Consider the following 27386-nt stretch of genomic DNA (forward strand, 5'->3'; position numbering starts at 1 on the left):
CCAGTCAGAGATTTTTCCAGTTTGGGAAGAGGGAAATAACAGGTTTAAGGTGCACTGGGCAGCTTTCGTTACACTGATGCTGCGTAACAAGAACCACAGTATTTACTGTCCACAGCTCTAAGCAGTTTTCCCCTTTGTTCCACATCCAGTTGGACTGATCCACCTAGGACTCAGCTGCACTTGGCTCCAAGTTCAGGTTGCGTCCACTCTGTTCTATGTAACCCTCATCCTCCTTGGACCAGCCACTTCTTGGAATGTGGTTTTCTCATGGCAAGAGGAAGGAGTGCAAGAGAGCAAGCCCAGCCACAGCACAGTTCAAACTTTAGTTTGCATCATGTCTGCTACCAACCCACTGGCCAAAGCAAGTCTTAAGCCAAGCCTGAAGACAGGGTAGGGAAGAAATCTCACTCTTCTCACAATCAGGCACGGCAAGGATGTGAATGCATAATACTACTCCAGAGAAATGAGGACTTGACACCAATAATTCAGTCTACCACGGGACAAATTTTCCTTCAGCACCCCCTGATCTCCTATGCCTATCCAGGCTCTCTGAAAGCATGTCCTCTTAGAGAGCCATCACATGGCTTGGGAAGGAGTCAGAAAGGTCCTGGACTTGGATGTTTTCTCCTCTGTTCACAATTCTCAGCAGCATTTCTCACTCTCTCCAAGCCTCAGTTTCATATCATTTAAAGGAGCCAGTGACATCTTCCTCCCCGTGTTGTCATGGATGTCAAAAATCACTTGGGTAAGGTTGGTACATAGTAGCTGCTCAATTAACAGAAGGTATGTTCTTCCCTTGAGGCTTACCCCTGCTAGCTAGAAATCAGCCCAACAACACTTCAGTATGTGGGTACTATTAATTCAATGCAATCCATATATAAATTATTTACCTTTAGATTTAGACAGGGCTTATTTGCAAGAGCAATTCTTAACCTTTAGTTATCGTGGAATTTTAGAAATCAGCAGGATGCCAATTTCAATGTGGGTGGGTTGGAGCTGCCTCTTCTCCCCTAACCCCTGTGTCTCGCTCATGAGAATTGTCAAATTAAAGGCAACTCCCCTTGCTCTTGCCCTTGTGGTTATGTTTATTGCTGTGATGTTTGTGAGTGTATGAAAGCAGGAGCTTTGAAGACCTGACTCTACAGCCTTGGGCAAGTGACTAGTTCAGTCTGAGCTTCAGTTTCCTTATTTTACAGTGAGGACGGAGTGCCTTCCTCCTGGTACTAGTCATGGGTATGGCCTGAGATGCACTAACATATGTCAAGCGTCTTCCACCACTCCTAGCACAAAGCACACCCCCAGTCATGTTACGACCAACGCATGCCTGGCCCTGAGCTGGGCTCCAGCAACACAGAAGTGCAGAGGCGCAAGGGGGCCCAGTCGGAGTCCGAACAGGAAAGGATGCCATGCACACTCACTGTTCTGAGGCCCAGGGTGATGCCTTTTCAAGCTGCAGCGACAAGAAGAGTGAATAGGAAAGTGAACAGCAGCCAGCGTCCCTGGCCTGTGATGATAAGTGACGACTGAGTCGGAAGCAAGTGAAAATGGAATTGTAAGGCGATAACAGGGTGGGAGGAGGAGAGTCAGACAGCCGGGTGGCATTGGGAAGAAGTCTTTGCACTTATCTCATACTCTCACAGGCAGGCGACGAGCTCTTCTGAACTGTGGAAGACAGAGGAGGCAAGACCCTCTGGCTGACACCCTTCTTCATACTTGTGTGTCCTTCGCTAGAAGAGGCCATAGACCAAGGCAACAGGTGTTTCTGAGAACAGGGGACCAGCCTGGGAGATTATTTCATTCAAGCTGCCCCAAATGAACAGATAAACTGAGGTTCCTTTCGCTTTGCTTTGCACGGGCATACCTTGAAATTGAGACCATTGTTCATCTAGAAAGCACCTTTTCTTTCCAGTAAAACAAGATGCTAAAGTGGCCTCTCCTGTCCAGGAAAAAAAAATAACCAAAAAAGTGACACAGCTAATGATGTTTTCAGCAAGGAGAAATACGCCATAGACTGTGCTGAGGACTTTTCAAATGGATCACCAATCTTCCAGCAAATAGGTGATATCAGCCTCATTGCTGATTAAGAAACAAACTTGGAGAGGTGAAGCAACTTGATGAAGTTCATGCAAGTTCTAAATGGCAGATCCAGGACAAAACAAGAGGATTCTAGGACACACACTCTAAACTATTTCACCAGTCCACTGGCTTCATATGATTGACACGAAGGCACCGTCTGCTTTGAAGTGGTTTAGGGGAGCCCCACACAAGAGAAACTCAGATTGTTCATAATTGAGGGATTCCATTGTTCTCACCCAAGAGTTTATGAAGTGAGAACACATGTAACATAAAATGAGAACTCGATAAATGGGGCTTGAGAGACGTAAAGAGTGAATATTTGAAAACCAATACAACTCAGGCTTCCCTGGTGGCGCAGTGGTTGAGAATCCACCTGCCAATGCAGGAGACATGGGTTCGAGCCCTGGTCTGGGAAGATCCCACATGCCACGGAACAACTAAGCCCGTGAGCTACAACTACTGAGCCTGCACTCTAGAGCCCGCGAGCCACAACTACTGAAGCCCACGCGCCTAGAGCCCGTGCTCTGCAACAAGAGAAGCCACCACAATGAGAAGCCCGCGCACTGCAGCGAAGAGTAGCCCCCGCTCACCACAACTAGAGAAAAGCCCGCATACAGCAACGAAGACCCAACACAGCCAAAAATAAAATAAATAAATTTATTAAAAAAAAAAAGAAAACCAATACAACTCATCCATAGCTGATAATATAGAGTTCTAGTAACTAGCACAATGAAAATCCACTTAGTTGAATTCCCCTATGGGAGCCACTTTAACGACGAGATTAAACTCTTTGTTAAGGTCTACATTATCAATCACTTATAAATGTATGTTTTTAAGGTGTTAAGTGTATTTAAAAATCATTATATTTAAAAAATAATTTCTGGTTTTAAATGTATTACATTATAGGAAACTCAGAAATGTCAGAGGCGTACAAAGAAAAAACAAATGCAGGAAAATGTTGCTGGGTGTATTAAAGTACTGAGACCACTAGTGTAGTGGAAGGGACACTGAGGTAATGACCAATAGTCTTGGGTGCTCATCCGGACTGGCCAAGAGGCTATTACAGTTATTTGGCTAAATGTCTTCACTTTCTGAGCCAGAGTTTCCCCATCTGAAAAATGAAGCTGGGAAGATTTGAACTAGATGATCTTTATGAGCCTTTTCTCTCTGATGTGAAATAGAAGTTCTGTTTCAGCCATTTCATCAGCATTCACGTTTACCCTTTCTATTTCCTTGGCAAATACCTGTCATGGATGTAAGAAAGTTTCTTCCAGTCTTCAGCAGAATCATCATTATTCTAAAGGAACTCAGCCTGAATTCATGATGATTACCGTATATTTATGTATTCACTAATTCATGTATTCACTCACCCATTCATTCATTCAACAAATGAGTCACCTACCCTTCATCAGGCATGCTACTAACTACTAGGATATGGAGATGATTAAGAAAAGGTTTCTGCAATCAAGAGACTCCCAGTTTAGTGGGGAAAATAGGCAAAACGTCCCTATCCTATTGGCATAGGCATTACTATTGTGAAGGGTACTCCCTCATTTATTTATTTATGTACCGGGTAGGGCAGCAGGTGCCGGATGCAGTGGTGAGCAAGATGGAGCCCTTCCGTTTTTCCAGGGAGCATCTGCTGTGGTGAGAGTCAGGGAGTGTGGGCATTCACAGTCCGCACAGGGAAAGCGTGTAAACGTATGTCCCAGGAGAGCTGATCTTCAGCAGCCTGGCTGCCCCGGGTGCACCAAGGCAGGACTGAGGATGGGACTCCCCCAGGGAAGGGGTTAAATCCTCAGCTCCCGCTGTCAGAGGCTTGCGTCTTGCAAGAAGTAAATGCTTGGTTGTGAATAGTAGAGAGGTCGCTGAGCCAGCAAAATGGAAAATGGGGGCCAGTAAAGCCAACAGTCATGGCATTGAGGGAAAATCCTGCTGGAGGCACCCAACCCAACTGCTAAGAGTGATCAGAGTTAAGGTTAAAACGAAGGGTATTCAGAAAACTAGATGTGAGTGATTCGGAAAGGCAATGGAAATGACTGTCTCTCACTGGGGCCCAGAACTCATGAACATCTATTCCAAGCTTCCATTTTGCAGATGGGCAAACTAAGTCCCAGCAAGGAGGAGGTTACCTATCCAGTGTCCGTAGAGTTAATGTGTCAGCATATGTCAGAACCCAGTTGCCATCTTGGAATGAAAGGGAAAGAGGAGGGAATGAATTTGTTGAGCATCTACTCACTTTCTACATGAGCCATGAGCTTTTACCCTTCAGTACTTCCATTTATTCTTATATCAGCTCTGAGAGATTTGCAGAACTGTCATTCGCATTCTATAGATGAGACAACTGAGACCTCTTCAAAAAATGAAGTAACCTCCTCCCCAAGACCACACATCTTAGGGAGAGAGGAAGTAAGGATTGGAACCCAGTTCTGTGTGTCTCCAGCACTCGTGTGCTTTTCCCTCTGCCTCACTTCCTGTGCTCCACGCAGCCTCCAGGGTGGATGCTTCTCACTTGCAAAATACATATTTGTTGTACAGTGAGCGGCAGTAATTAATGACCCATTCCAAGGCAGGGGAAACTTGCCTAGTCAGCACACACGAAAAGAGAAAAATACAGCAGTGCCCTTTTTCTGTGTAGATTTCTCATTCTCACTAATATTCGCAAAAGGAGGGAAAGGGGAAAAAATGACCTGTGCCCTGTCCTGAGTCACTGAGAGGAGAGACAGGAACCTCAGCCCTTTCCATGGAAGACAAAGAGCCTCCTTTCCCACCATGCTCCTGGCTCACCCCAGCCCGACTCCCCATCCCTTTGCCAGAGGTAACCACTTTACCTCTCCCATTATGAATCATGAAAGCTGTGGCTTGTGGCAGATCATAAATCAGTCCTGGGAGTCTGGAGGACAAATCCCAGGACTTTTAATCTTTAATATTAGACGTGTTTAAGGTGGTGAATATTTCATGAAGGGACTGCTGCATTTTAACACATCATTAGTGACAGCTACCCCTCCCACTCTGGTCGATTCTTCTCGTCCAAATCTCAAGGATCTCAGCTCTTTCCGTCCGTTTTCCTTACCTCTGGCAACAGTCAATCAGTCCTTTAGGTTGCACGTACTTACAGCCCAGGCGTCCGGTGGAAGACCCTGGGATGTAATTGGAGAGGAGAATTATAGACAGCATCCCTGCCTGCAAGCAGCCCCCTCTTATATACCAGCTATCCAGACAAGGGGAAAGGTGGATCTCTCTCTTTCTCTTCTCTTTCTCCTTTTAACAGTCTTATCTGAATATTGTGAATATTCTCTCTGACCCATTTTTTTCTCCATATTCTGTCTTACTACTCTTTTAGTTCAACCAACATTTATTAAGCCCAGGCTGTTTGCCAGATACTTGCTGATGCTGGACATACAAAGATTAAGCAGCATTGGAATGCATAAAACAAATTAAAGTGTTGACACTCGGAATACTTTGTATAAGGTCAAATGTATAGCATTTATAGTGAATCAGTGAAAACACTAAAGCTATTCCATAAATAGAAACACAGAAATCAGGAGTTGTGGGCAATCGTTGTAGAACCAGTGTCACCCTAGCGTCTTATTCACTGCTGTGTTTTGTTTTGGTTGCACAAGGTTGAGAAAATCCTGATTCATAAGACTTGAAGTTGTAAAAAGCATGAGCTTGTTAGCACCTAGACTCACAGTCTCAGGGTCCTCTTCAATGAAACAAAGATGACAGGAGAATTTTTTTTTTTAATGAGGTCTGCGTAAAATCTGTTTACCTGGCAACCAGACTTAAAGTGACAGAGCTCTTCAGTGTTCTCAATTCTAGCATGTAATATCTGAGTGTTTAGCCATCATTTTTTATTATTAAAGAGATTTTAAAATAAAACTTTTTAAGGAACATGAAAATCTAAAAGGTGCAAAGTCCCTAAATCTCCCCCATTGAGCTAGATGTTTCCATGAAACATCATTTGAAAACGCTTGGGTCAAGCCAACCAGAATCACTGTAGGACTGAAGAATTGCAGGTTCATCTGAGTATGTGCATGAGTGTGATTACCAGAAGATGAGGAAGATGGCAACGTGACAGCAATAGTCTGGAAATTGATCAAAGCCATAGATAGTTAATTATACATTCAACTCACAGTGTTGAGCACCTACACTGTTCTATGCAGTGAGTTCAGCCAGGGCACTTCCTACCAGTGTTTCCCAAAGTATGTTCCACAGGACACTAATCCTATGATTTGTTTCACCAGCAAGCCTTCCAAGGTGAAATAAGTTTAGGGAAAACTGTATACATTATCACCCTCATGAAGAATCATACTCTACTGGCACTAAGGAATGGTACAGTATTTCACAAGCTTTTTTTTAATGGAATCTATTTTTGGTTTTTTAATGGAATCTATTTTTGGTAAAGCATCTGGGAACGTTCTACAAATACATCTTAGGAAAATCTAACAACTAATTGAATCAAAAAATATCCCCCAATCTTAAGGAGTGTACAGTGAAGCAAGACTAGTAGTAGCAAGGAGGTAGGACCCTTCCAGAATTTTGAACACTGAAGATACACCAGGAAACAAGACATGTGCCCCCAGAATGAGCTTGGCTAATGGGAAAATATACTTAAGGCAGTGTGGGATGCTAGTGAGGATGTGTGCAACCAAGTGTAAGGCATGGCCAGAAAACAATGACACATGGATACATGGATGGATGGATGGATAGATGGAAGGGAAGGGACAAGAGGGGAAATGAGGGGAGGAGGGAAGAGGAGAGGAAAACCATTAAACAAACAACAACAAAACAAAACAAAATCTGGAGATGGTAGATGAAAATAATTTTTCCAAAAGGGGAAATCAGAGGTATTTGGAGGAGGTGGCATTTGTTTTGGGGCTTACAAATGAACATGAATAGTTCATTCAGGTGGAGAGAATTAAATTTCCTGATTACACTTGTGCAAGTGTACTTTATCATAATTTAAATATTTGAAAATAGGACTTCCAAGTGTAGCCACCAGGTCACTTTCTGTTTCCCTCATTAAGCCATGAGCTCCTTCAGCATCTGGGTTGTACCTTTGACCTCTGCATCCCCAGGGCTGAGCAGAGAGCCTGGCAGGGAGTGTGGTCAGGGCTCGCTGAGTGAATAAGTGAGTGAATGAACAAATGAATAAACTCTTTATTAACTACAGTGGCAGGTAGACCAGAACACCCTCTTTCCGTGACCTTTTCTACAGCTAGCCACCTTGCTTTATTTTCTAAGAAAACAAGGAAACCACAAAGAAGGGCAGGCAGTATTTCACAAGATCCTTTTCTCTTTTACAGGAGAGTGCAGCTGTCATGAAGGCTACACCCCTGACCTGGTTCACAGACACCTGTGTGTGCGCAGTGACTGGGGACAGAGTGAAGGGTGAGTGGCCAAGGACATCAGGGCAGAGACAGTGGAGGGCCCAACTTCCCTGTGGCATTACCAGATGCCCCAAACTGCTCCACAAAGAGGACTCTTCCTCTGCAACAGTTGTGTCCCTGCAAAGCCTGATGGAAAGTGAATCCTGTTTCCCACTGAATCACATTTTAGTATTACAGGCACATGATTGATGAATCTTCTAGAGAACAAAGGCTGAAGTTTAGCTCACCCTCCCAAACCATAGGTAATCAAAGACCACTCTCTTGAGTGGACTAATGAAGAATTGGGTTTTTTATACATAATCTCCAAAATGGACAAAGTGGACTTTGAAGTGCTGAGTCCTTCGGTGAAATGGAGCCTTTTATAATATAAATAGTCTTACCTAATAATTACCTCTGCAAAATTTGATTGTTTGTAAAGCTACTCCAAGCATTGTCCACATATGTATCCCACCTGCTTCTGACTAATAGCATCTTCTATCCCTTTTTCTTTCCCTGTCTCAATTCTTCCCACAGACCCTGGCCTTACACGACACTCGAGAGGGGCTATGATCTGGTGACAGGGGAGCAAGCCCCTGAAAAGATTCTCAGGTGAGTTGACAGTCTATTGGGGCATGACGCTGGGGTATGGAGAAGGGTCTGATGGGAGGTGTAGTTACACACCTCCTTAGTTTATCAAGCCTGTGCATTTCCTGGATGCAATGGCCCAGGTTGCTATGGGAATCTAATTCCCATTTGTCTGGTATAGACATAAATTGAGATACTTGAACTGGAGAAGACATTACTTATTATCTAGTCCAGTGGTTTAAAAATATTCTATAGCCATAGAACCTCTTCCTGCCACTACCATGAAATCTTGTGTGAAACTTCAGTACCTAAGCTGATGAAGACATACAGCAAATTAAGTGGCAGAACTAGGAATCAGATTTTGGTTGAAATTGATTCAGGGTCCGTGCTCTTAACCCTTTGTGCAGATTGCCCCTGCTGACTTAGCAGTCACTTATGGTCCTCCTGCTGGCTATCAGGACTGCTTGGGAAAGCAGAGCTGAAATAGTTCCTGTCCTCACAAAGCCCACTGGTAAATGGGAATCAGGATTTAAACTCAGGAAAATAAAACTAGCAATATAGAACAATGCATGGGCTAAATGATTAATGGAGTGAAGAAGTGACCATCCAAGTGTGGGCAAAGTTGGCCAACATTATGCCTTGGAGAATGCAGGGGACTCAGTTGGGTGGGGGGGGGGTGAGAGAAGGTTCTAGAAGGGAAGGGTGGAGGGGCCCCTTTTTTCTATGTTGTCTCTGCTTCCCAGGGAGTCCCCCAATGGAAACTCTTACATTGCAGGTCTACTTTCAGCTTGGGCCAAGGACTCTGGCTTCCTGTCAGCAAAAGCTTCGTGGTCCCACCCGTGGAGCTGTCCATCAACCCCCTGGCCAGCTGCAAGACTGATGTGCTCGTCACAGAAGACCCTGCAGATGTCAGGTAGGGATGTCATCTCCAGCACCTGTACCACGGGCTTCTTAGAGCCCTGGAAGCCCCTCTGTTTCAGGATCTCAGGAACTCCTGTGGAAAAGTACTCTTTGTGTTGTTGAAGTAGGCAGTTGCCTAGTCGATATATAAAACACTGTCCAATATACCATGCTCCACACTCCTGAAAGTGACTTCCATGGTGGGCCTCTGTGCCTTTATATTTCAACATAATTACTTTCCTTTGGGGTTTGTATAAAACATGAGAGAGGCGACCACATTCTCTGGCTCATCCTGGGATCTTTAATGATCTTCTCTTATAAAAGATGATAACTTAATAGTATATTGGAGAGTCATGAAGGTCAAAGATTGGAGAATGAGGTGCTTTCTCTCATGACTCAGATACCAGGAACAGATTTTGGGCTAATCCATAGGTTTGAAATGTCCAGGTCAAATGAATTTGTTTTTTACTCATGAAAGGATGGAGATTACAACTTTCTTTACACGTTTTGTACCTTGTAGTTAACTTCCTTGTAGACTGACTCTGCTGTGTTCTAATTAGTTGCTTGCATATCATTCTGTCCTGTTATGTGGCGAATCTCTCAAGGTCAAAGCAAATAACTTATTTAGCTTTTTAATCCCCAGTTCCCAGTACATATCGGACAGCTACTAAATGTTTATTGATTTAATTATACCAGTGGTCTTAGATCTGATCCTAGCACTATTCTGGAACTTTCTAATGGAGGTTCTTTTTCTCCCCGCTCCCAACTTGATTAAGGGAAGAATTCTGGAATTTAAATGTTACATAAAACGGACTCTGATTTTACTTTTGGAACAGGCTTGTACACAGCTTATGAGCTCCTGAACTGGAACATGGAAGCATGGCCCCCATACTTCCAGTGACTGTTATTCTACTGCCTAGCTGTCTTTGGGTCATTTTGAATTTAAGATGCTATCATATATCCATGACATCTTGATAGGAAGCTCCTAGAACCCACGTCTCTTGCTTTACAATTTATTTATTCTCACCTTCTCAACGTTTCGTGGAGGGATGAACACAGCATGATTTTTTATTGGTATTTCTCCAAAGAGGTAATTTTTAAAAGGATAGAAAATTAAAGGGATAGCGCTTAGGAAATGAAGTGGTCATTACTAAGAACTGAGATGGTTTCATGCTCACACAAATTGATTCATGGCAAATTACCATTACTTCTATTTTTGATGGAATTGAGGTCAGTGAGACTTTAGTAAAGCATGTGCTGTGGTTTCTCTGCATTACATATTTTAAAGATGGAGAAAAGGCCATCTGGTTGAAGGATTATTCTGAAAGAGACCCTATGACCGTGTCTCAAATCGACTGAACAAAGGTCTCTACTAGCTTTCCTCAGAGTTCTGTACTGTTGCCATTGAATGTGTGATTTCAGTGAAGGTATAAATATCAGACTGGCTGATAGTAACACTCTCTCTGGAGTCAATTAGGTCTGGGTTACAGTCTCATCTCTACCATGGATGAACTATATGATTCTGGCCAAATGTAACTTACTAACTCTCCATTTCTTTGCAAAATGAGGATAATAACAGTGCCTACCTCACAGAATATGATGATAATACTTCTACTACTAATAATAACTCATCTCCATTGATCATTCCCAAACCCTTTACTAACTTTATCTTATTACATTCTTACATCAACCCCAAATGTGATGCTAATATTATTTTTATTTTACAAATTAAAAAAAAAATCCGAGGCATAAAGGTGATACCTTCACTAGTAAGTAGTGAAGCCAGGCTTCACCCCATGATCTCTCCACCTCCTGAACCCATGTTCTTAACTATTTCATTGAAACACCTCCCAAGAATTGTTGTAATAATTAAATGTGTAAATGCTGGTACATAATATACTACCAAAGGTACAGGATTACCAATTTTAGATAAATTCAATTCCCAGTACAATAGAGTTCTAGTAGAAACTGGTGATGGTGGGGAAGGCAGAGTCAGGAAGTTTGAGTACTATGTCATACTGCTGAGAATGACCACGGTCTGTAGGATAATTCAGTTGCCTTTTCTGCTCCAATCTGAATTATTACGTTAAACAGCAAACCAGACATGGAAAAGAACAGAATATCAACGTACAGGGACTCTAAAACATCTTTGGAAATATTAAAACAAAATTGAGAAAAGTATAGTACTAGAATTTATTTCAGTGACAATATTGTTTGTAGTTGGAAGAAATACTGTAATAAATTGAAAGTGGTGAGACCTTTGAAGGGCATGATTCAGTAACAATTAGATGCTCTAAACTGCTAAAAATGCTGTGCCTGGTTACATGAAGGGTGTGCCTTCACCGAGTCGGGACCAGAGCAGAGTTGCTCAGGATGGGAGAGGGGATGATATTCTGCAATTATGGGTCTTCCTTCTCAACCCTTTGAAGAATATTTGAAATGTATTTCAAATATTTGAAGAATGTTGGTTTGATTAGGTCACTAAATTATCATCCTGCTTGGGTGCCCACACGTCTTTGGGCTTGGAGCAATTGCAGACAGCCTTTTAAGTCTTACCTTCATCTTACCTCTCACATACCCATTGGTGTCACTGTAAGGGTAGATAAAAGATTGCAATCATTGCCATTCAAAAGAATGTGTGCTATGTAGGTTGAGTTTTCTAAGCTGCACTAATAAACCTTGTTTGACATGACACCGCTCAGGCAAGCATATCCTGGGCATTCAAAGAATTAATAAGTTTCAGTCAGATGCTATGTTAGAAATTAATAAATAATAGATCATAATTATAGATAGCCAATAATATGCCACAGAATCACAACTGAGAGTTTAAAGGAAAAAGCAACGTCAGGAAGGAAGAGATAAGCTTTCCAGTAGGATTGGGAAGGAAAATGAAACGGTGCTTTCCCGGTTGTTGTTTGTTTTCGGTTTTGCTTTTTAGTCTGTGACAGATTACTATGAAAGTATGGAATCTCAAACTAGGGAAGGCAGAGCAACTTAGAGTCAAAAGTAAAGGCTCAACCCACCTGGGTGTCTAAATCCAAAACAGTTGATGATAATGTTGGTGAGAATATGGAACAACTGAACTACCATACCTTTATAGCAGGAACGTAAGTTAGTGTGACCACTGTGTAAATCTACTGGGCAGTATGTACTAAAGCTAAACATCTACATATCCTACAAATAGGATACCACAAAGAATATGTTCGAGAATACTAATGGTGGTGTTCGTTTGTACTGCCAAAAAGCTGGGGGAAAAAAACACAGATGCCCATCAATAACAAGATAGTAGATAAATAAAATAAGTAGATTAATAAAACAAAACAGCAGAATGTTATTAATGCTCAGTATTAATGAACACAACCACCACACATGTCACCAATGATGAATTTCACAAATATAAGATTGAATTATTGAAGCCAGATACAAATGAATATGTATGTTTAAATAAAGATCAAAAACAGTAAAAACTAATCTGGGATGTTAGAAAAAAGAAGAGGGATTACCTTTGGGTGATGGAGGGGACAGTGATTCAAGGGAAACCTGCCAGCATGCTGGTAATATTTGATTTCTTGATCTGGGTGGTGGTTATATGGGTGTGTTCATTCTGTAAAAATTCATCAAGCTGTACAGATATGATTTGCACACTTTTCTCTATGCATGCCATATGTTGATTAAACATAAAGTTTATTAGGTAAGGGTGTTCATTTTTTTAAAAATATGATAGGCTATAGAGCCCAACTGAACTGCATCAGTTCAAATCCCAACTCCACCACTTGCTTCCTGCACGAGCTTTCCTGAAGCTCTGTTGGCCCTTGTGGATAACATGGATAGAAGACTATCTATGCCCTATAGGGGAGTGCTGAGAATTAAAAGATATAATACCTGTAAAGTACTGAGTTTGGCACATGGTGAACTCTCTAGAAGCATCAGTTATTATGTTTGTTGTTATTTTTCTCTCTTTCTTTTGCTGAAAGGACACATCCAATCTATGACATACCTTAAAATCGATAGGGTCTTAGTATTGAGAGTTTGCACTAATCCCTTTGTCATGGGGTTTGAGGTAGACTTAAGTGAATACATAACATCTAGTACGGTGTGGTAGTTCTAGCGGCTTTATGCATATGGAAATATTTGCAGAATGAGTGAAGAGGCACATGTGTGGTACACATAGAGTGCCTTGGGGATGGAAAAGGAAGAACGAATTCCTGACCAAAGGAATTAGAAAAGTATTTGCAGGAGAGAGAACATTGGCAATTAACCTTGAATTGTGCATAGGATTTGTCTGTGTGGAATTTAAGGTGGGAGAGAAGGCTTTCAAGTAGGAAGGGTTGAAGGGCCAAGGAAAAGAACTCTCCCCTGGACAGCTCCCATTCTTCGGCCCGTTCCAGCAGGAAGCTGCTGGAAATGAGATTTTTAGCATTCGAGACACGAATGATGTCAGCTACAAAGGTGGAGGAGCGAACTCTAGTTAAATTGCGTGCAGATTCCTTTCAATTCTGAAAACCTTGGCTGGGCCCCTCCTGTGTGCCAGGCACTGTGCCAGGTACCATAGGAATACTGTGATGAATAAGACCCACCTTGGCTTTCAGGGATCTCATGGTGTAGCAAGGAGCATGGAACAAGAGACTGACTTGAGAGATGAAATGAAAGATACTCATGGAGAGAGAACATGGCAAACAACACTTATTGCTACACACTGGGCCTTCTTCACAATTTCACCAAGAGCTGATTCTTCTTATAAGAGAGATGCAAGAATTGCTATTATGGTTGGAATAATAATCATCTGCAAAGCCCAGCTTTTGGAGCCCCTGAGTGATTTTTCTGTGATCTCAAATCAATGAAAATGAAATGGTGAAACACTGTTAATTCTTACACAATGTTGAAAGAATAATGGGACATCAGGATACAAGCCAGCATCGCTCACTTGGTGACAATTTTCACATTGAATTAGTTCTGGATAGAATTAAGAAGAGTTCCTTGTTCTTTTGGCCTCTTGATTCCAAGCACTAAGAATTTATTGAACACCTAGGCTAGGTATCAGAGACAGAGAAATGTTCAGACAAAGATCTTGGGGCATTGAGACAAAATTGCAAACAAAACAGTATTGCACTTTGGGACCTTTGCAAAGGTTAGAGGAAAAGTTCAAGGCAGAGAAGGGACCCAAGGGAGGAAGGAGGTGGTTAAACTCACTTGGGAGGTAAAGGAAAGGCCTCACAGAGGAGAGGACCTCTGAGCAAACGTGCAGGGTATTAGCAGGAAGTTACTAGGTCACTCATTCTCAAAGTGTGGTCCCTGGACCAGTAGCCTCAGCATCACCGGGAAACTTGTTAGAAAGGCAGATTCTCAGACTCCAACTCTGGTAGACTGACATTGAGCCCCAAGGGTATCAGTTTCCACTCCCTAGAAGCTGTAAATGTTACCTTATTTGGAAAAAGGGTCTTTGCAGATGGGATTAAGTTAAGAATCTTAAAGTAGGTCGATTATCCTGGATTATCTGGATGGGCCCTAAATACCATTACAAGTGTCCTTATAAGAGAGAAGCAGAGGGAAATTGAACACACACAGAGGAGTCGGCAACGTGAAGAGGGAACTAGAGATTGGAGTGACACAGCTGCAGCCAAGGAATGCCACCAGCCACCAGAACCTGGAAAAGGCAAAAACAGATGCTCCCTCTTGAACCTCATGGGGGCGTGCAGCCTTGCTAACACCTTGATTTTGGCCTCACAGTACTGATTTTGGACTTCTGGTGGTTTTAAGCCACCCCAGTTTGTGGTGATTTTTTCCAGCAGCTGCAGGAAATGCATACATCACCCAAGACCTGAATCAGATATTTTGGAGGTGGGCCCTGTAATCTTGTTTAACCAGTAATCTGGTTTAACAAGTCCTCGGATGATTCTAATGCCCACTAACATATGCATACTAAAGCACTAGGCAGCAAAAGAAAGGAAGGCTCACCTGGCTGCCACAGAAAACAAAGGATGGAAGGGCTTGCAAACTCCAGGGTGGCAACGGCTTTGGGTCCAGCAGGATTTATATGCTCTACAGTGTTGTTGGGACTCAGTATTTCTGTCTCTCTTCATCCCTCGTCTCTGTCTTCCTCTGGGTCAACGTGCTTTTCGGGCACAGTCTCACCAGCAACTCCAAGCTTACAGCCTCAGTGGGGCATTGCCAGAGTGAAGAGATATCCTGTTTCCCCAAGCTTTAAGCAAAAGTCCTGGCATTGAGTGACAGCAGTGAGAGCTCCTCCTTATGTGGCAACTGTCCCAAGTGCTTTGCTGAAATGAACTCGTTTAATCTTTACCCATTATTAGCCGTATTACATGCATGAGGAAACTGAGGCACAGCGAGTTTTATAACTTGCCCAGGGTCACACAACCAGTAAGTGACAGAACCAGGATTTGAATCCTGAGACTCTGACTCCTGACTCCATGCTCCTCATCTCTAAGCTATGATTCTCCGTTTGGCCTATTTGGGGACATTTGCCAATATCCCAAATCAATGCCTGAAATTAGCCAGACCTGGGTCACTGACCCACTCTCAAACCAGCAAGGATAGGGGGAATCTTTACCATGTGGATTGAGATTGCAGGTAGGATAGGGGGAAAGCAGGGGGGAATCAGGACAGGCAGCAAACGGATGCTGAACAGCAACAACAAAAGAAGGCAAAACCCACGGAGGTCCGCTCCATGGATGAGGCATGGGGTCTTGAAGTGGCATGCCTGATGCGGGAGCTTCCAGGGTCCAGGTCATTGTGTCTTGTGGGCAGTGCCAAGGGGCACGTGGCAGAGAATACAGTGAGAAGAGGAGAGGAGACGGAACCTCATGCTATTTTCTTCCTCTCCCCCTCTTTCCTCAGTTCTGGGCCACCTGGTCTAGAGACAGCAAAGATTCTGAGGGCACTTGAGGAGAGTGTATTCACCACTCCAGGGCCCCCAGCAGATGCTCCTGTGCAGATGCTACAGATATCAGAATCTGGCTTTTGCCCAGGCAGTACCCCAAGTCAGTTACAGTGTATTCTGGAAACATGGGCCATCCATCTTAAGGTGAAACCCTCAACAAAAGCACTCTAGGTACTTCCCTGTGTGCTGGACACTGTGTAGGCTCTGGAAATGTAAAGACCAGAAAGGGAAGAGGGTGTAGGAAAGCGAGCATAGGCTTGTAATCCTACAGACATGGATATGAATCCTGGCACCACAGTTGCTCCCTGAACTCCTCAGGCCCAGTCAGTTTACCTCTTCCGACCTCCATTTCTGAACCTGGAAGATAGAGATTGTTGTGCTTCCTCCAGCTGGTTGTTAGGATTACGCAATGTAGATAGAGTAACTGGTACAGCACCTTACATGTAACTGGTACCCGATCGCGGGAAGTTTTTGAAGTTTTAGTCGGCATTTTAGCACAAATAAGGAAATAACTGGATGATGCAGTTGGGTTAAGGTGATAAAAGATGTAGTTCAAGGCCCAGAAGTGGACACAGAAGGGATCCCCTGCATTCCTCTTGATCTCCTTAGGCATCAGCAGCAGAAGTAAGGGAGGGTAAGAGCAGCGGGACATCAGGGTGTGTGTGGGGTAGGCAGGGGTGAGGCTCGGCCAAGGCAGGTGATGTGTTGCACTGGGACACCTGGATGGGAGGGCTCAGGGCAGGAGAGCCTCCGGTGGGGGGAGTCCCATAAAGGAGGCCTTGTGCGATTTGACACTCAGGATGCTCCCTCCTCCCTCCTTGACCGCTTTTGCAAATAAGTGAGAGAGAGAGAGAGAGAGAGAGAGAGAGAGAGAGAGAGAGAGAGAGTGTGTGTGTGTGTGTGTGTTTGCCTGGTAGGCAACCGGGAAGCATACTTCCTTCCCAGGGAGATGCTGAGACAGGGGTGGGCTTCTGCAGCCCTTATTAGACACTTGCAGCCCCAAGAAGCTTCCCCCACTTTCCCCTGCTTCACCAATTACTCACACAGACGTTCTTTTCCCAAAGGACAGGAGGACTTCAACAGGCAACCCACTTACCCGCTTGAAACACAGAAGAAGGGAGATTTGGGCAAAGAGAATAGTGAAGGCTCTGGAGTCAAACTACCTGAGTTCAAATCCCATCTCCACCACTTACTAGCTGACCTTGGGCAAGGTATTTAAACTTTCTGAGCCTCAGTTTCCTGTCTGTAAATGGGGATGATAATTGCTCTTGTATCTTTGGATGTTTTTGCAAATTGATGAGATAATACATGTAAACTCATAGCCCTGTAGTCAGATAGAATCATGACTCACATGTACTGACCCTTTACTTTGTATCAGGCCCTGTCTAAGTGCTTTACCTACATTAGTTCTGATTCTTCCCAATGACTCAATGATGGAGTTACTACTATTTACAGAGGAGGAAACTGAGGCACAAGAAACTTAAATCATTTGCCCAACATGTTCCAGGCAGTGAGTGTCAGAATCAGAATTTGAATTCAGCCCATTAGGTGAGAGCTCGGTAAATGTTGGCTACCGCTGATGCAAGGGGTTCTCTGTGAGATTAAGGGGTAGGCGCATTGGACTTTTTGTCTTCATCTTCGTTGACCATTTAGTCCATTGAGTGTGTGTGGAAGTCCATTCCGTGCTCGTGGAAGATTAAATGGGGGTCCGGGGAGACTTTGGGGGCAATAGGGCATCTGTCTGGCGCTCACAGCTGGGCTCATGGGATTTGGGCATTGGAATGTTCCCTGAACCACTGCACCCCTCCCTTCTTTTAGGAGAATGAAGCCCCTCCGAGAGGCATGAATATAAAGACCTCCACCCTCCCCACCAAATGGATCTGCTCTCTACTCACATCCCTTCACAGCCTTGCTGCCTGTCATTCAGCCCGTGTGCCCAGCGACATATATATTTCCCCTCATTTTGGTTTCGTGATCTTAATAAAAGTGAAGTCTATTAGGATGAGTTTCTGCCCAGGCTCAGCAAATCTCTTCAAACACCGTTCAGCACCAGATTTCTGTTAGTCTTTGCCACTGGGGAGGCTACAGCAGGCGCTGACTGTCAGCTGGAACAGAGGCCCACGGCACAGCCTCTGCTAAATGAAACTCAAATGGAGACTTTGGAATATAAATATTGAAGTGACCCGAGTTGGATAAAGGGGAACCAGTTAGCTAAGCTTCTCTCTTACGTGCAGGAGATGCTAAATTATTAAAAGTTTAATAAATGTAATAATAAATATTTGATGTTGAATTATGGAAGGCTTTGCAGATACAGTGAAACTGAGAAACGACTTGGTATATCCGCATTAGAAGTGAAACACTTTTCCAGTGGGACTTCTGATGTTGAAATGGGACTGCAGATCTTTCAGTGAAAAAAGAGAGAGAGAAGGGAGAAAGACACATAAAAGTATGATTTTTTTTGGCGAGTACACTGGGCTGAGAGTTGGGATGCCTGAGTTTCAGTCCTGACTCCACACTGAAGACAGCAATAGAAGCAGCATTTGGGGCATGCCTGACTGGGCAGAGGCTTTTATATAGCATCTCATATGTGGTCCTTGCAGTCATCTAACAAGGCCAAGGCTATTTTTATACCCGCCCCCCCATCTCACAGGTGAAGAAGCTGATGTTCTAAGACCCTAAATAGCACAGCTGATAAGAGGATGAATTGGAATTTGAACACAAGGCTTCTGATCTCAAGACCTTTACTCCATCATCATGACACCACGTCTTCCTCCCACTTGTTGCGTGGAAACCCTTTCTGCTCTATATTAGTCAGGATGTTTTTGGTTTCAGGAGAGAGAAACCCAGTTCAAATTAGCTTAATGGCAACTGCACCGGAAGGCTGCCACGGGAGGGTGAAAGATCAGCTTAGCCACAGAGATGAGGATGAATGCTTTTCTTCGTTGAGTTGCAGTTTGAAGAATCCTAGAGAAGGAATCTATTGGCCTGGCGTGAGTTAGGAGCTGGCCTCTCAATCAGTCACCTCTGATTAGGGGACAGGATCTCAGTGTCCAGACACAGCCATAGAAGGAAGTGGGGGGACCATGAGCTGAACATCTGCTCCAACCCATGTCTTCAAGATCCTCCCTGGGCTTCTGTGTATCCATCTGCCTGAGAGGTTGGACTAAATCAGAGATGGCAGATAGCAGACATCTCATGTGCCAACTCAGATAAATGGGCAGGGGCTGCCTAGCATGTTAAGTTGGGAGGATTTCTGAGGCTACAGACTGACTCAGATGGGAAGATTGTTGTGATCAACTCAGGGTGCCTGCCTTCAATCTGGGACGGGAGTGGTGACAGATGGGTCGGGTATTTGCCATCTCTGAACTTGGTGGTATTTAGAGGTCTTCCTGTTTTTGCATCTGATGACTTGATGGCCATGTTCCTCTGTAAAATGAAGAGAGATTTTCTGGTTGCTGAGATGCAGGAGAAACACAGCCATGTGGATGGAGATGTTGAGGATGAATTAGAAATGGGGCTGTCTTGCTCCGTCTATCTGTTTCTACCCATCTGTCTGTTATCTCAGGAGGTATATTTGGATCATCTCATCTTGCTGCCAGTTAGTTTCCTGAAATAGATTTCTGGCTTGAGATAGAGTTGAGGCCTCCATCTAGGTGCTTCCTAGATACAGGCTGGCACTATCACTGTCACTTGTAATGTATTAAAAACAGAACGCTCTAATTTAAGCTGTAAACAAACCACTCATAACATAGAGGCCTTGAACTGTATCTTAGAGTTTCAAAGACAGGTTTAAACAATTATAAACTCACAACCTGGATGGGACCTTCCGAGTCATTTTTTCCCCTTCCCCCTGCCGTCACTCGGATGGTTCTAAACTGCTACAGTCCACCTCTGCCTGTAGGTATATCCTAGTCTCTGGGTGTATGGTCACGTTGCTTCCTTAGAAATCCCTGCTCTGGTCTCACCTAAGCAGGCCAGGCTTTAGATTCTGCAAGCAGCAACTCTGGGCAGTGATCATCAAGATAAGCTAAGTTGAGCAATCATTTTCCCTTCTAAGACCACTCATTGGGGGTAGGTAGGACCACCCGTTTCCTTTAGTGTATCTTACTCTGCCCGATAAATACCAATCCCCTCTGTACCCAACACGCGCGCGCGCACACACACACACACACACACACACACACACACACCATGCAGTCTGGTCAGAAAGATGCTTGGATATTTCAGTGAGTCATGAATTGATCTGGATATTAGGCTTAATTCCTTTTCTTCTCACCAACTAAGGAAACCAATATCAAAGAGTGTCCCAACAGGAAGCAGACGGTATGCTCAAGTGGGAAAGGTTTCAAAGGGGGCTCTGCACAAAGTTGGGGGAAGTCCTAGAAATGGGGTATTGAGTACACTGTGGGTGGTGTCAGTGGGTCCAGGTGAGGGTGAGGTTACCAGAACATGGAGAGGGAATTCCATGGAGACTCCTGCAGGAGCTGTGACGTTTGGTCAAGGGACAGAGACAGGAAAGAAGCCAGAGGAATAAATGTCCCAACCTTACTCACCCACCTCCTGCCAGACCTTCTGCTGGGCCCCCCCACTGGCTGACCCAAGGGAACCCAGGCAAGAGAGCCCATTGAGCTGGTCCATCAAAGTCAGCCTCCTGAGGCACAAAGCTGTGTACAGATGAGCCGAGGGTAGAGGGAGGAAGAGCAAATGGAAGAGATCCAGCAGAAACTCCAGGCCCTTCCATCTTACCTTCAACATATCCCTCATATGCCCCCACCCCCGTCCATCTTCCCTGGCACTCCCAGGCTCAGACCCTCCTAAAGAGTCCCACTGCTTTCCGTCCTCTACCCCACACCCCCATGCACATGCCCAATCCAGCTCCTACACAGACTGGGCCACGCCTCTCTTCTGCTAGAACCATTCAGAACCCCATCACCTGCCCCGCGTAGCCTCAGCATCCAAACCATTTCACCTGGTACACATTCCCTCCTAGCACTTCAGAAGCTGGCCTTCATGCCCTCTGGGATCTCGTTTCCCGCCATGTCCTCATCTGCCATTTCTTCAAAATGCAAAATACACTTTAGTATCTCCTTGCCTTTGGCAGTGCTGTCCCTCTGCCTGAATTGTCCTAATACTCACACAGTCCCCTATGTCCCTGGCAAACTACTCCTCGTCCATCACAGTCTTGCAGAAGTGTCACTTCCTCTGAGCAGCCTTGCCAGAACATTCCCTCCTTCCATCCACCAGAATCGTAGCCTCCTCATTGCTATATTCCTGCTGCTAGTATACCTCTTCCTTAATTACAGGACAGCACATTGCCCTTGCATTATGGTTAATTGTAGAAGGGTATCCCCCCTCTGCCCTCAGCTGGTGATCTAAGTCTTCCTGGAGGTGAAGAATTGAATCTTAACCATCTCTGCATTCCTAGTTCTAGGCAAGTAAATGGCTCAGAGGAAGGGTATGGAACATCTTGATGGCCCAATTTGATGTGGCTTTGTTGGCACAGTCCTGAGGATATTTTGATATTACCATAAATTGCTCAAAAAATATATTTATGCAGTCTCCGAGCATTACCCAGTCCCCTGACGTGGAAATATTCTTCGCATCAAACAGCCTCGTCAAAACTTCCTGCCTCACAGTGTTCATTGTATTGTATTATAAAACTCCGGGGCTTCCCTGGTGGCGCACTGGTTGAGAGCCCGCCTGCCGATGCAGGGGGCGCGGGTTCGTGCCCCGGTCCGGGAGGATCCCACATGCCGCGGAGCGGCTGGGGCCGTGAGCCATGGCCGCTGAGCCTGCGCGTCCGGAGCCTGTGCTCCGCAGTGGGAGGGGCCCCAACAGTGAGAGGCCTGCGTACCGCAAAAAAAAAAAAAAAATCCGTATTGTCTCAGAGTGGTTCCAAATAAAAGCTGTATTTTGGGAAGAGTAAATGTAACAAAATAAAAAGGAGTGTTCCCTAATTTGAAAGGTTTGAGAAATCCTATGATAAAGGAAGTTGCTATGTTGATTTCCTTGGTGGAAGCTTTTCCAAGGACATTAATATATTAATGAATATCATGAATCCTTAGAAAGTGAAGTCTGCACATTACTATTTCCCCAAAACTGTTTTACTAGACGCAGGCTCAGGACCCACATTCCTTGACACCCCCTCCAAGTAATACCGTGTTAGCCCAGTGAGGCTCAGAGGCTGCACACATGAAACGAAACATCAGAGAAGGGGGGTGGTTTGGTTCACATTCTTTGGGAAGAGGGGGAAGCTGGCCTCTATCCTGTTGGCTTAATATTTAGTCCACCCGGCCGCTGAGCTCCACATTCTATCTCCCTGGCCCTGCAGAAGACACAGGGACCTCATGAGGGGTGCAGCATTGGGATAGGATGGGCATGCTTGGATACTCCAGAGAGGGAACAAATCCTGGCTGAGTAGAACTCAAAGATCACCTAGAACTGGCAGAGGAAGAAAAGGAAGTAGCAAAGAGAAAAAGGTAGTGAGAGAGAGGAAGAACTTTGTGGCCGCCCAGCCTTTTGAAACTCTTAAGCCCAGCCCAGCCTGGTTGTTAGCAGCACCCGCTCTAGTGCTCAAATCCCATTTCAGCCACACACTGTCTGGGGGAGGGTGAGCAAGTTACTAGACCTTCCTCTGCTTCCACGTGCACATTTGCAAAAACTGTACCTTCCCTGTAGGGTTGCTGTTGAGAATCAAGTGAATTAATGCATGATGTGTTTGGAACAAAAATAGTGACAATTACTGTTGTTATAATGTTCTATTTATTTAGCCCAGACTTAATCCACAGTAGGAATTTCTTATTAGGCTCTTTTTAAACTCTTGCCTCTCAGAAGGGATTGTGATTCATGCCCTTTGTAAACTCCACTTTCCCTTCTTAGTGCTTTGCATTCAGTAAGTACTCAGTAAGTGCATGAGGATTGTTGTTGGAATGGGGCTCAATAATGCTTCAAAAAGAAATAAAAGATGCATAGCAGCATTATTCAGAATAACTAAGATGTGGAAGCAACCCAAGTGTCCATGGGTTTTTATTTTACATTATTCACAATTAGAAAAATGTGGTATATACATACAGTGGACTAGTATTCAGCCTCAAACAGGAAGGGGATTCTGACATGGATCATCCATCCATCCATCCATCCATCCATCCAACATGGATGAACCTTGAGGACATTACACTAAATAAAATAAGCCAGTCACCAAAAGACAAATGCTGTATAATTCTACTTGTATGAGGCACTTAGTCAAAGATCATAGAGACAGAAAGTAGAATGACAGTTGCCAGGGGCTGGGGGGAGGAGAGATGGGGTGTTATTGTTTACTGGGTACAGAGTTTCAGTTTTGCAAGATGAACGGTTCTGGAGATGGGTGGTGGTGACGCTGGTACAACCACATGAATGTACTGACTGTCCCTGATCTGTACCCTTAAAAACGATTAAGACAGTACATTTTATGCTATATATATTTTACCACAAAAAAAGGAGGTGGAAAGTAAAGTGAAAAAAATAAGGAATAAGAAGTGGAAGGGAATGGTTTAGGGGGAAACATGAATGGCCAGCCTGGCCAGTCACCGCAAGTCATTCCAGACACCTCAAAGGCTATCTAGGTATAGAGTTCCTGGAACAGAGGGTATGGCTCTGTAGTGTCTCTTTCCCCACTCCTCCCTTCCAGGGCACCTTCCAGCCCTGCCGCTGTCCTCCTGTGTACAACAGGAACGACTTAAATGCACTAAAGAGCCTGACATGGATCTGGATTTGCACACAAGGTGCACAGGTGCTAGGGGATGGTTGAGTTAGCTGTGAGGGTGTCCATTCCAGCAGCGTGAACACAGCCTCTGGAAGGTATGACAGGAAATAGTCATGGAAGTCTATGGTTCCACATATCCCAGAGGAGCCTAGTCTTCGGGGAGAGAGTTTGGTTGCCCAGGAAAGCTGAGGTCCAAAGGAAAAGCCTCACTTCCCTCATCTGTAAAATGGGCTTCAAAAGGGATGATTTTGCCCCCAGGGGACGTTTGGTATTCTCTGCGAACATTTTTGGTGGCCACAACAGGGAAGGTGCTATAGGCGTCTAGTGGGTAGAGGCCAGTGACGTTGCTAAACATGCTACAATGCACAGAACAGCCCCGCTAATAAAGAATTATCCAACCCCAAATTTCAGTGGTGCCAAGGTTGAGAAACCCTACCTTAGATGGTTATATTGGCCCCTCTGAACATATGAGAAAACTGAGGCTGAAGGGGTATGATTTCACATTCACATTCATTAATAACTTGCACTATACCCCAGCCCCTTCAAGAGACCCAGTTCTAAAGAGGCTGGTTTATAGTGCAGACTACTAAGCCAGAAATTGAAGCATGAAGAGAAAAGGTAGTATGCACAGACTTAGCCCGGGGAGACAGGAGGAAGATTTGGTCTCAGGAATAAGGCAGTGCCCTGGCTCCAGGAGTGAGCTTCATCCTCAAGCTTTTGGCACCCTTCTCAGTAGGGTTCAGTGAGTTCTGCAGAGCCCAGTTGGGCTGCATAGGTTCAGCGGCCTGGCTCTGGGGCCAGGAGGAGCATCGCAGGCAGGTCTGACAGCAACCGGCACCTCCAAAGTGAGCAGGAGACACCCTGCCCTCCCTTGCTGTGACGGATTTTGCACATTAAAAAAAAGTTTACAATCCCAGCCAGGCAGGCATAAATCACAGCGCCTCTGTGCAGCAGCAGCAGACATGACTTATGGTCCCATCACCATGGCAACGGGTGTGCAGCCGGCACAGGCACAAAAGCACTGCTCCCGCCTGGCAGGCCTGTGAGGGGCCCTGATGGAGAAGCAAGCGTTCCAGAGAAAGGATGCGTTCTCCAGAGCTCACTGCCCATTTGTCTTCATTCTGGACTGGATAGGGCCCCTCGCTCTTTCTCTCTCCTCATCCCCAGCCAACAGGTCGTTTTCCTCCCTCTCTTCTGCTTGGGAAGCGGCTTTCTTCTTTTAATCTGTTCTCCCAAAGGTTTGCAGGAAAGACCCCAATCAGAGCTTGCGAAGACCTGGATGGGTCTGCCTGGTGGTCCTCCCCGAGCTGTGAGTTAGGATGATAGGTGCAGGTCTGTGCCTACACCTTGAAGATATGTCCTCCACAACGTTGGCAAACCAGCCTCTTAGACCTTCTTCCCGCCTCCCAACCCCTGCCCTCCGAGTCATCCTGTGTGTGCAACTGGAGTGGAGGCTTCGAGGTTGCAAACCTGATCTAGACCCCTCCATTGCACCCCTTGCCTGTTGCCAGGAAGGTGAAGACCAAACTTCTAACTGGGACACACAGCCCTTGGTGCTGTAGCCCTGCTTCTCTCTTACATCGCATCCCCATGCTCCCTGCTAGAGGCTTCAACCTTCGTGAGGACATTTTTGTTCCATGTGTAGTCTTGTTTCTCCTGCCCCTTCATCTGGCTGCCTTCCACTCAGCAACAGGGATTAGCATATGCCACCTCTTCCAGGAAGCCTTCTCGGATCCCACAAGCCCAGTGTAGAAGTCCATGTGTGTCTGACACTCACCCTCACACAGTGCTGCTGTGTTTGGTGATCCCTAATCCACCATCCAGGTCACCATTTCCTATCTCTAGACACTATCACCTCCTCACTGCACTTCCTGCCTTCACTCTGGACACCCTCCAATCAATGCCACGCATGGCAGTCAAAAGACTATTTTTTTTCTAACACAAAAACCCAGGTATGTCATTCCTCTGATGAAACCCATTGCATGGTCTCTCCTCGCTCTTGTAAGAAGTTCAAACTCCTTGTGTGTCCCCTACCTGCACCTCCAACCTTCTTCCTACCTTGCAGTCTGTGCCTGGCCAGCTGGCCTTGGTTCATTTCTAGATATCTTCTATGCTTGTTTGTCCCCGGCCTTATTTTGAATGTAGAACATCTGTACCTCCATACACACCAGTTTCCAATCAGTACGGCTATTCCTCTGCATCTTTGAGGCCTCAGTGTAAATATCTCCTCTTTCAGGAGGCCAGCTCTTACTTCCTTATATTGGGTTAGGTTGAGCAGCTCTCAAACCTGGCTACATGCATCTAACCTGGTGAGCTTTTAAAATTCATGGATAGAACTAGTGGGTGAATGTTTGAAGAGGGATAGAATATTCACATCATCTCCGAGTATCTCTCCACAAGAACCTCCTGGTGTGATGCACTGAGAAGGCCATAATAGCATCACTTGTGGGGCACTCCTGCCCAAATCCCATTACCCAGATGTAACCATGAAGAAACATGAGACACACCTAGATTGAGGGGCATTCTGTCAAATAGCTGACCTGTATTTTTAAGAACATCAGGGCCACAAAAGACAAAGCCCAGTGAGGAGCTTTCTGGAGTAAAAGAGCCCAAAGAGACTGTGGCAACAGGCTACAGCACATAAACTGAGATATTATTTTCTTTATTTTTTTTCAGCTTCATCGAGGTATAACTGACAAATAAAATTTTTATTATATTTAAAGTGTACAATGTGATGATTTGCTATGCCTATACATTGTGAGAAGATTCCCACCAAGCTGGGCTTTTCTTTTGTTGTAAAGAACATTCATAAGACGCTTGCAGGAATATGTTGATTAGATGATAGCACTATACTGATGTTAATCTCCTGATGTCAGTAATTGTATTAAAAAGTTACAAAAGGCACTATCTCTGTGTTTAGAAAATGCTCACTGAAGTATTTGAGGGTAAAGGGACATCACACCTTTAACTTATTATCAAACAGTTCAGAAAGAAGTGTATGTTTGTATACCATTTAAATACACACAGTTACACCGTGTGTGTGGTGTGTGTACAGACAGTGGGAAACAATGAGGGAGAGGAGGGAGAAAACAGAAAACAATTGGGGCATCTGAGTCCTCCAGCTTTGTTCTTCTTTTGTAAGATTGTTTTGACTTTTCTGGGTTCCTTATATTTCCATATGAATAGGATGAGCTTATCAATTTCTGCCAAAAATAATTCAACCGGGATTTTATGGAGACTGCACTGAATCTGTAGATCAGTTTGGGGAGTATTTCCATCTTAACAACATGAAATATTTGAATCCATGAACATAGAATATCTTTCCATTTATTTAGATCTGCTTTCATTTCTTTCAGCATTGTTTTAGTTTTCAGGGTGCAGGTCTTTCACTTCTTTTGTTACATTTATTTTATTCTTTCAGATGCTATGGAAAATGGAATCATTTTCTGAATTTCATTTTCGAACTGTTCGTTGCTAGTGTGTAGAAATACAATTTATTTTTGGACTCAGACCTTGTATCCTGAAGTCTTACTGAACTCATTTATTAGTTCTAATTGTGTGTGTGTGTGTGTGTGTGTGTGTGTGTCTGTATGTATGTATGTATGTATTCCTTAGGATTTTCTATATGCAAAATCATGTCATCTGCAAATAGAGATACTGTTATTTATTTTCTAATTTGGATGTCTTTTTTTGTCTTTCCTGATTTCTCTGGCTATAACCTCCAGTAAAATGTTAAATACAAGTGGCAAGAGTTCATACCTCTTACAACTGTTCTGTAAGTCTGATATTATATTAACTTAAAAAGTAAAAA

General features: G+C 44.4%; 1 protein-coding gene across 4 annotated transcripts in view; it reads left to right on the plus strand.

The window, feature by feature from the left end:
* The window catches only part of ASTN2 (astrotactin 2), a 927905-nt gene that overhangs the window by 438093 nt on the left and 462426 nt on the right, over positions 1 to 27386 (plus strand). For 3 of the 4 annotated variants that reach the window (XM_060101146.1, XM_060101145.1, XM_060101148.1), the window contains 3 exons: positions 7386 to 7470; positions 7983 to 8057; positions 8809 to 8946. In XM_060101146.1, the coding sequence (XP_059957129.1) occupies positions 7386 to 7470; positions 7983 to 8057; positions 8809 to 8946 (298 nt within the window). The remainder of the gene's footprint in view (positions 1 to 7385; positions 7471 to 7982; positions 8058 to 8808; positions 8947 to 27386) is intronic. The other variant, XM_060101147.1, reaches the window with a different exon arrangement.

Source organism: Mesoplodon densirostris, chromosome 6 (assembly GCF_025265405.1).
Source record: "Mesoplodon densirostris isolate mMesDen1 chromosome 6, mMesDen1 primary haplotype, whole genome shotgun sequence".
NCBI lineage: Eukaryota > Metazoa > Chordata > Mammalia > Artiodactyla > Ziphiidae > Mesoplodon > Mesoplodon densirostris.